At 43.3% G+C, this 10,951-nt stretch overlaps 1 protein-coding gene across 1 annotated transcript; it reads right to left on the reverse strand.

Annotated features, from left to right (window-relative positions):
- Positions 1 to 979: 979 nt before the first annotated feature.
- C3AR1 (complement C3a receptor 1) lies at positions 980 to 4,580 on the reverse strand. The gene is made up of 2 exons (XM_013956220.2): positions 4,534 to 4,580; positions 980 to 2,678 (listed from the first exon to the last, which is right to left on the reverse strand). Exon 2 carries the CDS (start codon positions 2,669 to 2,671, stop codon positions 1,253 to 1,255), a length of 1,419 nt encoding a protein of 472 aa, XP_013811674.1. The 5' UTR covers positions 2,672 to 2,678; positions 4,534 to 4,580; the 3' UTR covers positions 980 to 1,252.
- Positions 4,581 to 10,951: the final 6,371 nt, after the last annotated feature.

Here is a 10,951-nt window from a genome sequence, read left to right on the forward strand (position 1 = left end):
TTTTAGGTTGTCAAGAGGAAGAATGGAGGTTCTCACAGCTGGGTGTTTGCACAGCAGTGAGATCAGTGAGTCTTTCAACCTAGTTTTCCTGTCAATGGTATGCCTGCCAGAAAGACATAGTGAAAACTACATCAAAGCTTAGTAGTTGTTCATCATACCATTTGCTGACCATACTTCTTTAAGGAGCAACTAACACCAAAAGCACATTTTAAGCCACATATTTCTGCTTTTCAGCAGTAGGGAACACTGTAGCTTGGGAAACACCCCAAAAGAACCTGACTGGAACAAACTTTTATCTTCTTCCTCCAAAATAAAGACATGAAAAACACATCTCTCTTATAGGGAACAGGACATGATGAGCCTCAACACCACTTTCCTGCAGTTAGAATACAGGATATCACTTCTCAATTCCAAGGTTTCACTAGAAGGATGACAGACCAGCAGCCCCTTAATTTGGTTTGTCAATGACTGCACATGCTCAAATTCTATTTGTGTGCTGTCTTAAAATGCAGTAGGGACATTCAGATAATCTCAGACCACATCCTAAAAAGATCTGGTACTCTAGTGGTAGAGCATGTGTTAGGGAGAGATTGAGTGAGTGCATGTTAATGAACATACAGCATGTGAATTGACCCATTACTAGTGTACAGTGATGCATTTGCTGAGACTAAGAAAGATCTTGTGCATCCACTGGCATGAAAATCATGTCTGGAGAAAGTGAAGTTCCAACGCACTGTTGTGAGAAAAGGTAGCACTTCCATCTAGGTACATCTTCAGCAAAAAAACCCTTCAGTTCTAAGTACAGGTAAAGGAGAGGAAGGGGGAGTTGACAGATTTCAAGGAGAGACATCCAAGTTAGTTCTCTCTGCAGTTTACCAGAAACAGGAAATGCATAACATCTATAATAGATATAATATGCAAATAACTTTAATAACATAGTCATCTAGTAATTCAGAGGTTAAATTATATGATCCCACCACAAATCATTTTGCAAGTCTGCTTTCTTCTTTAAAGGTTAATGTACTCTGGGTCTTTTTCCTCACCAGTGTCTTCCCTCAAAGATTATTACTCTTGGTATTTCAACTCCGCATCTGTCTAGAGAAGGATATAAAGGGGGTTAGCTGTTCTCAAGTGAACTATCTCAGTATCCCATGTGCAGCTCTGCAGATTAATTAAATGTGTTAGAGCAAAAAAAGCTGTAAGTGGAAAGTCATTGATGCACTCTTTGTCCCTGCAGTGGTGAAGTCCTGCATTAGACTGTGCTGCTAACATCCTTGTCTGTTGACGTCTTGCTTCTGTCAAGGGAGTAAGGGGTTGAATGTGTTAGTTCCTCAACAAAGGCACCTTCCAAGATTCCCTGTACCGATTGTCGTGCCTTTGCCCTGAAGTCCCGCCCCACAAAAACATAGAGTAGGGGGTTGATGCAGCTGTTAACATATGCCAGTGCAGTGGAGAGGTGATCCCAGAGGACCAATGACTCCCTCAGTCCTGTTCCAGGAGTAGCTACAAAGGACAGAATCCCAACTACATGATATGGAGCCCAACAGACAAAGAATGCAGCTACCACAAGCAAGATCACTCGCAGCATCTTGCTACGTTGCTTGTGAAACTGATTTGCATGCATCCTGAAAGCAATAAGGGCATAGCAAACTGCCATTATGCTGAAGGGGAGTACGAAGCCAAAGATGGCCCTGGTGATGGTTATGACCACTAATGGGAGGGGTACAAAATAATCATCCTCATAGAAGTTTCCCAGTGAGTCATTACCGCTGTACCCATTGTCAAAATCGAGCAAACCATCAGGGAGGTCCGGTAGCTTTAAATGGAGGTCAATGCTGGATGGTGCAGACACGTCTGCACTAGGCGTACCACTAGGAGATTCCAACACCTTGATGTCAGGATAGGCAGTGGAAGATAACAGCGAGTTTATGTTTACTGGTACTGCAGAATACAGAATGTGGGATGTTGTGATTATGTCTTCGTTGGTGGATATGCTCTCTGTCTGGAAATATGGATAATCATCAACAGGCTGATGAATGAAGATGGTGCGACCATAGGTGCCAGTTGGTATTAAAGGTGAGTATTCTTCCAATAATTCATTTACAAGACCATTGTCATCCATATAATCTAGCATTTTATCATCTCTAAAATTGTACCCACACTCAGTTTTGCCATCATAAGTGATAGTCTCACGGTAGTGAAAGACAGGACAGCAGAAAATGAAGGCCAGAATCCAAATGCCACTGCACGTTAGTGATATAAACTTCACCGTTCGATGATTTTGACACCAGACAGGTTTCATCACAAGGAGGCACCGGTCAATGCTAATGGCCATGAGTAGGAAAACACTAGTAAACATGGTGAATATGATGACTGATGGAATGACTTTGCAGAGGAACCAGCCATATGGCCAGTGTTCATGGAGGACCAGATGAACAATGAAAAATGGCAAAGACAAGCAGCACATGAAATCAGCCACAGCAAGGTTTAGGAACCAGACAACATTCACAGACCTCTTCATTTTCAGGCCAGCTACCCAGATCACCAACCCATTGCCTGGGATACCTATGATGAAGATGAGGATGAAGACAGCAAGGGAGCCAATGGATTCTGATGCATAATGTACAGCAGCCTGTTCATGTGAACTGCTGTCACTCAGAAGTGGAGACATTCTATAGCTATAAAACAGAAAGCAAATTAGTAAGCAGTTCTCACTTTCCTTTCCAAATTCCTCTCTTTATCTGTACTAAAGCCTTCCTGAGTCAGCTGACAGTACTGAACTCTCTGGATACAAAAGCATAGGTCTATACTACTTTGTTCTAAAGGTTTACCTCTACTAGTCTGACCACTATACAGCTTCATCATTCACATGGTGGCTAAGTCACATAAGAAAAATGGCCCCACTATTCAAACAGAGGTTTTGTATACACTTACGTTCTCCTGTCTCTGTCATCCCTTTTGATTTCATTTCTCCCTCTTTTTAGTCTCCAGTCTAAAGTGGAGGTCTCATTTTATTCACACCCATACCCATGCTATCTCCAAGTGTCTTCCCTGATCAACTTCTAGCTTTGCATATGTTTTTGTTCTTCAGAAAGGTAAGTCAGCACTGTAGTTCCTTTACCTTTTAAAACAAGCAATTCCTCCTCTTGGCATGAATAGTGAAATAGGCTTAGGTTGAGAAAGCTATGGTTGTCTTAATTAAATAAGTCCATTTTATTTTGTGGATATTACAAATAGAACAGACAGGTCAGCAATTCTATTTGCAAAAGGACATTTTTAGGGAAGTCTCAGTAAGTATTTCCTTTTCCCTGCTTTTCTAGCCCATGTATCTGTGTTCTGAGCTCTCTGCCAGTTCTTTGCATTTCTAGTCTTGATGAGGAGAAAGGCAAGAGGTGAATGGCTTAAGAAGAATAGACAGAGATTTCATTGCAGAGAGAAAAATTAAAATACAGAATAATAGCAATAATGTTCTTCAACCATTTTAGATATAAGAAAAGCTGTCCTTATAGCAAATCAAAGCTGAACCACAGAACACTCAAGTCTGGTTTTAAAACTATAAGAAGTGGCAGTAGAAAGACTTTAATTGCTCAGTCACTCTTGCACTTGGATATTGATATATTAAGTAGAGGAAATTCAGCAAAGCAAAGATAGATCTGAGAGAAAGAGCATCATCCTTTAAGCATTAACAGAACTATTTACAAAACCCCACACAACAAAACCCTTGCTGAATCAATGAAGACAGTTGTGTTGCTGAAAGGTCCCTAAAAGCATCACCAGAAGACAAGGAAGCTGCACAGGTAAGAGCTGAATTCAGCCTGTGAAAGCAGCTGAGGAGACATAAGACAACCAATACTGTTTCTATTTTAACCTCTGTTATGGCAGTACGTAAATGCCAGTCAAGGATTGTTGTGTGCAGGACTAAATATACAGTATTATAAAAAAAAAACACCAACAACAAATCATCTGTCTAGATGTGGAGCAAATCATAAGCAGTGGAATTGCTTCACCGAGAGGAAAATAAGTTAAAAAGTTGTAATGAACACTGTAATTACCACTCTTAGGTAACAGTTACTAATAGGCTTTTAGGTGAGGGTGAACTGTGAGGAAAGCTATGAAAGAAGTCACTGAAGGCAGCTGGGGGTTTAACTTAAAAATCTAGCAAGTCTGTTCATTTTCCTGTGGTCCCACTGATATATGCGGAAGACACTTACAGAGACCATCAGGGAACAGCGCTGCAAGAGTTAAATCATGCTGTCTCCTCATATAGCCACAGAATGTAACTACAGCATAAAGAGGATAGAGAATCAGGTAATGCTGTAAAAATACTAATACAAATCCTACACCAAAGCAAACAGAGAGATGAATTAATACGAAAATCCTGCCCACCCTATGTTTTCAAGAATGCTAAAAAGGCTGTATGTGTCTGTAAAGATGGAAGGGAAAAGTGGAGGGGCGAGAGAGATTTTCAGGAGTGAACAATAAGAAATTGCAAGCTGAAGGAGAAAACAGAATTCTGCAGCTTATTATACCTACCTCAGTGAAGCAGATACTTCAGCGTGTCAGGGAACAAGACCTATCCTGCCTTGGCTCTGGAGTGACTGAAAGAAGAAACCCTCATGGCATTTTAGGAACTGCTTTTTTCCTCTATGTGCATGTGTGTACTAACTATTTAGGTTCTTGCACCCTGCCGGAAGGGCTTAAAATGACTCATATCTGAAGTTTTAGATATAATCTGCTAGAAAAAGAAAACAAACAAACAAACAAACAGTAGTTGTCCCAACACTGCCAAAATAAAACAGGCTCCTGAGTTAAGGAATAATAGGAGGCAAGGGACTGATAGGCAAAACACATACTTTAAATAAAGTTTCCATAGAACACCAAACCAAGACACTGAATCAGCTCTCTTGCCTACTGGCATAACACTGACCACTGCTTGGTGCAGCTCATAAATTCAGACCCTGACATGTTACCATCAGGGGTCTGGTCTGTTGTCTGGTACCCACCTCATGTTCTGTCAGATCAGCACATTCACCTAGCTAATCCCATTTCTTATCATTCTGGGTTCTTATCAATCCAGATCAGATTCTGTTCCAACTTGAAACAGCTTAGTTCATGAAATACCCAAACACTCTACCCAACAAGCCATTACTGGAAGTCTCAAAAGGATTTTAATCTGATTTGCAACATTTTTGGGTAGTTATGACATTTTTTTAAAGACGGAACTTAACTGATGAAAAAGCAGAAGTGGTTAATTGAAATGCTGATAACACAAAAAGTAGCATGACTATAAAAAGACATCTAAAGTAAAGCACTCAAGTGTCTAACACTAGGTTTTTTCCCCCCCCAAATTAGGAAATCAAGAGACAGGAGAAATGGCAAAGTCCAGACACATAAGAATCAGCCTCTGCATTTTGGTTTTAGTCTGGAAAATTAACAGGACTGAGAAGAGTTCTGCTCATGAGCATGTCATCTGTTCTGCAAAACATATGAATGTTGGCTCAAAGACAAAACCATTAGACCAGGAACAGGAAGGCAGGCCAGGACTGGGCCATTCACCAAAGATTGACAGGCTGTCAGCAGCTTGCCAGAACAGCCCCTCCAGCTGCCTTTTATTCTCAGCTGCCTTTCCAGGGGACTCCTCAGACCCAGACAGCAAGTGATCTGAGAGTAACATGAATTGTCCTGTTAATAAGAGGGTACTGGTCATCTTTCCTAGGAATCCCACAGCCTCTCCATCACTATGGGATTGGCTAGATCTAGCCAAACTCTCTCTTGCAAGAAGGTCTTTTTCCATCAGTGGGCTAGCTCCGAATCCCTCAGTTAAAATCCTTCCCCTGCAGCCAACCTCAACACAACAAACACTTTACCTACAATCCAGCCAGCTGACTCTGGACAGTGATAAGATGATGAGGTACCTCTCTGTATAGGTTTCCAGACCAATTGAACCTTTTAAGCAGTTTGAGTAGCAAGGTATTTTGCACCTGAGCATGAAGGACCTAATGAAGTAGACACTTGGACACTTCAGGGAGATGGAGCAAGGAGGGAAGAAGACATTTCATTCATTACTTTCAGAAAACAGTTACTTAGATCAGATCAGGCCAGACCTCTGATTTGCAGCTGTGATGGTAACCCCAAAACACCATACTATATTCTTTTCTTCTCTTCCAGGTCTTTCCCTTCCCCACATGATAAACAGACTGGATTAGCTCAGAAAGGCTCTAATTAACCTTGGAATTTATCTTGACCTATAGACTCAGCTGGCCATCACAACAAATTGGCTAAAACCTTAATGCCAGTTGCCATTTATATTGCTATTTCAGGTTTGTTAGTACAAACCTGCACAAGCCTACCAGTTACTAAATAGTTACACCCATATACAACTGCATTTCTATAAATGTGATCAGCATACTTACAAAAGCCTCCCTCCCTCAAGAGAATGCAGGTTTCCTCCAGAACAGTTTGGCAAGAATTGAGAATTCCATTTTCATTTCATATTTTTACTACTACTTCTGCAGTTCTACAAAGCTTTACAGACCCTTTGAGACTCCCTGTTTGTTTCTGAGCAGGTGGACCCACTAGATAGCTATGATCTTTCCCAGACGCTGAAAGTTCCTTGAGTATATGTCAAGCTCATCTTCCTAAACTATCCAAAACATTCCCTATAAAGCTTAGCCATAGCTAGCATAACTGCGTCTCTGGAAGGCATACTGTGGTGCTTTAGTGGCCAATCTTTACTATGTGTTTACAGTGTTTGCATTGTCTCTAGTGTGTACCTAGTTTCACAGGGACTCACTGGCTGCTGCTGCAGTAACACCAAGTATCAGCAAGGTTGCCCTGTATTGATATTCCTCAGTTTCCCTTCTTTAGAAAATCTCCTGGATGACCCAAAACCATTCTTGTACACTGCTGGGTAAGCTCAGGTAGGCACAAGCCTTTTGGACATCAAACAGGGAACAAGCTTGGCAAAACTGGTACATATATAGATCACACAGAATGAAAAAGTAGCTCTTCATAATACAAGATTCTCAGTACTGGATGATTGTCTGTGTCAGAATTTTTACCAGGGCATTTTCAGTGAAGAAGGCATTGTCTGAAATAGTATTTAGACTGTTCTGTGTAAATGCTTGTCTCAAGATTGACCTTTAAGTGATTCATTTTGTAAGATGGGTTTCCCTTGTGCCTTTTATGCACAGAAGGAAAATTCCATATGTTGTATCCATCCATTACAATAGGCTTCATGCACATTCCTGGACAATGCATTATTTTTTCTTAAATGTAATCAAATCAAAGCAAAAGCTCAAATGATTCTTCTGCATGGATTAGTATCAGGGTACTCATAGATCACAGAATCACAAAAGGGTTGATGTTGGAAAGGACCTTTAGAGATCATCTAGTCCAACCCTCCTGTTCAAGCAGGATCACCTAGAGCATGTTGCCCAGGACCATGTCCAGACACTTTTGAATATCTCCAAGAATGGAGACTCCACAACCTCTCTGGGCAACCTGTTCCAGTGCTCTGTCACCCTCACAGTAAAAAAGTTTTTTCTTAGATTCAGATGGAACTTCCTGTGTTTCAGTTTGTGCCTGTTGCCTCTTGCCCTGTCACTGGGCACCACTGGGAAAAGTCTGGCCCCACCCTCCCTCCCTTCAGCTATTTATACATATTGATAAGATTCCCTCTCAGTCTTTTCTTCTCCAGGCTAAACAGTCCCAGCTCTCTCAGCCTCTCCTCATATGAGCAAAGTGTAATTCTGTGCTGTTTCATATGCTTTCTTTAAGCAACTCTGCTGCCTTCTCCTCCACGGTTCTCCTCTCATTAACCTCTTTTAACTTCAGTTCAGTATCAGAACTGTTTTTTTATTCTGACAGTCTGGCAAGCAACATACCCTGGCATACTGCAAGCAGGGAGGCAGAGCTTTCTTTCACATTGTGGCACCTACCTGCAATAAGTATTGGCTCCACACACTCCCATCTGCTCTTGTCCAGGCTGTCTGAAGGGTTTCAAATCTTATTGTCCAGGCAGATATCTGCCTGACCCAGTGTGCAGCCTGGCAGGGAATGGCTTGCTTCACCCAAACAGCAAGATAAGGGCCTCTGTTCCCTAGGATATCAAGATCTGCCACAAAAATCCTGTGTGCTAACCTCTCCTTCCTGCTGCATGGAGGCAGAACTAGCTGGCAGAGGGGAAGGGAAAAGGGAAGTTGTGTATTTGCATAATTCCATAGTAATTCAGGTCTATTCAGGTACTCAGCTCATCTTTTGTGTATATCTATTCATACAGCTGCCCACACCATTTTTTCTGAAAAGCTAGGCCGGTTACATTTAGATAGGTTAGTTAAATTACAGTATTTTGTTCTGTTAGTTTTAATGACTCAATGACTATATTGACTCAAGACTTCCTTTTTCTGGGCTTCGCTTACCAAATCTATGGAACTAGCAGCACAAACTCCCTTTGTTTCAAAGATTTTCTGTACTGGGCACTGTCAGAGACATGCTGCTGAGGTAGTTGGACCTTTGGCCTGACAGAAGTACTGCTTGTTTTGAATGCTATGACTGAGGTTTATTACCATCCAGTTCCACTTACCTCTGGAATGAAAATCACAGAATCACAGAATCACAGAATGGTTGAGGTTGGAAGGGACCTCTGGAGATCATCTAGTCCAACACCCCTGCTCAAGCAGGGTCACCTAGAGCATATTGCACAGGATTGCATGCAGGCGCGTTTTGAACATCTCCAGAGAAGGAGACTCCACAACCTCTCTGGGCAACCTCTTCCAGTGCTCTGTCACCCTCACAGTGAAAAAGCTTTTCCTCACGTTCACATGGAAGCGTCTGTGTTTCAGTTTGTGCCCGTTGCCTCGCGTCCTGTCGCTGGGCACCACTGAAAAGAGTCTGGCTCCATCCTCTTGACACCCTCCCTTCAGATACTTGTACATGTTAATAAGATCTCCTCTCAACCTTCTCTTCTCCAGGCTAAACAGGCCCAGCTCTCTCAGCCTTTCCTCATAAGAGAGATGCTCCAGTCCCCTAATCATCTTTGTAGCCCTTCACTGGACTTGCTCCAGTAGTGCCACATCCCTCTTGTACTGGGGAGCCCAGAACTGGACACAGTACTCCAGATGTGGGCTCACCAGGGCTGAGTCGAGGGGGAGGATCACCTCCCTCGACCTGCTGGCAACACTCTTCCTGATGCACCCCAGGATACCATTGGCCTTCTTGCCACAAGGGCACATTGCTGCCTCATGCTTAACTTGGTGTCCACCAGCACTCCCAGGTCCTTCTCCGCAGAGCTGCTTTCCAGCAGGTCAACCCCCAACCTGTACTGCTGCATGGGGTTATTTCTCCCCAGGTGCAGAACCCTGCACTTCCCTTTGTTGAACTTCATGAGGTTCCTCTCCACCCACCTCTCCAGCCTGTCCAGGTCTCTCTGAATGGCAGCACAGCCCTCTGGCGTATCCGCCACTCCTCCCAGTTTGGTATCATCAGCAAACTTGCTGAGGGTGCACTCTGTCCCTTCATCCAGGTCATTGATGAAGAAGTTGAACAAGACTGGACCAAAATGGCAACAAATCTCCAAATACAGTTTCAGCTCTCACTGCATTAACTAACGCTATACCATACCAGAAAAAAAATCATTCCCCAGACTCAGTGCTGTTTCATTCACTTTGCTTTACCCTCAGCAATAAACTAAGCTTAGCGTTCCACGGATTGCTTAAATTACTTCCTAGCACAATTAGCCCATGTTATGTCTGTCTCAGGCTGGGTGGACAAAGGTAACTTTTTTCATAACTTGCCTTATCCCTTTTTTTCCCAGTCTTCAGGGTCAAAATTTAGAGAGTCAGCCACAAGCAACTGCACAGCAGTAGACTTCAGCACCAGCTTCCACTGGGAAGTTAGTGACTATGAAAAAATTGCAGTCTAAATGATACTAGTATTTCTCCTGTTATATTTAATAAATAAATTAGTATTTATATACTTACATTAGCCACATTTCTGGAAAATCATACCTCTGAAATTAACCTTTACTTAACATGTACTTTCACCAGCTTTAGCTGGAAAACTTACAGTGGTTTGTGTTGCACTTTCACTTTGGTTTGCTGTTTTACCAAAAGTTTCTTGGTCCCAGAACCACAGGGTACATGAAAATCCTTTTTTCCCTAAAATCCAACTTTTTGACCTAAGGTTGCAGAGAAGAAAAACACAAAAGGAAGGAAGGCAAAGCACCCACAACAATACTCAGAACATTCAGAGAACTAAAAGACCCTCAAATACATGAAAGCACAAAACCCAACCACATGTTTTGGCATGGTCTGAGCAGTGGCTTTCCAGCACGTGGCATGACATCGTGAGCTTCTGCTTGGTATCATTTTGGTTTTGAAGTGCACGGTTGATTCTGCCCTGGGCACGGGGCATGTGGGAAGCAGCCCTCACTCTTCCTGGGGCTACCCTGTGCCTGGAGAGGCTGGGCTGGCTGCTCACACACATACACTTGCCGCGGAGAGCCCAAGAAGGCCCAGGAGGGCCGAGCATCCTGCCCCGTTCCATGTCCTCGCTGGAGCCGTTAGCACCTGGGCCAGCGCAAGCGGCTCCTGCAGCTAGGGCGGTCACGGCAGCACGCAGCATGGCTTCCGGTGACCGCCCGCTTCACTCTGCCCACTTCCAACATGGCTGCTTTTCCGCGCCACTCCGGTATCCGAGCGGAAGGGAAGGCGCCAGGATTCGGGATGCCGCTCGACACGACTTCATCAGCCCGAATCAAATATGGCCACGCCAAACCCTGTGGAAATTGCCAGGATCCAAGATGGCGCCCTCCGTATTGCTTTGTCAGAAACGGTTCCAATATGGCCACCTCCCCTCCCCCGCCCCAGCGTTTTACTGCCAGGATCCATGATACCTTCCGCCACGCTTTTAGCGTGGCCTGATTGCAACATGGCTACGCTCGCGCTCCCTT

This window comes from Apteryx mantelli, chromosome 1 (genome assembly GCF_036417845.1).
Source record: "Apteryx mantelli isolate bAptMan1 chromosome 1, bAptMan1.hap1, whole genome shotgun sequence".
NCBI lineage: Eukaryota > Metazoa > Chordata > Aves > Apterygiformes > Apterygidae > Apteryx > Apteryx mantelli.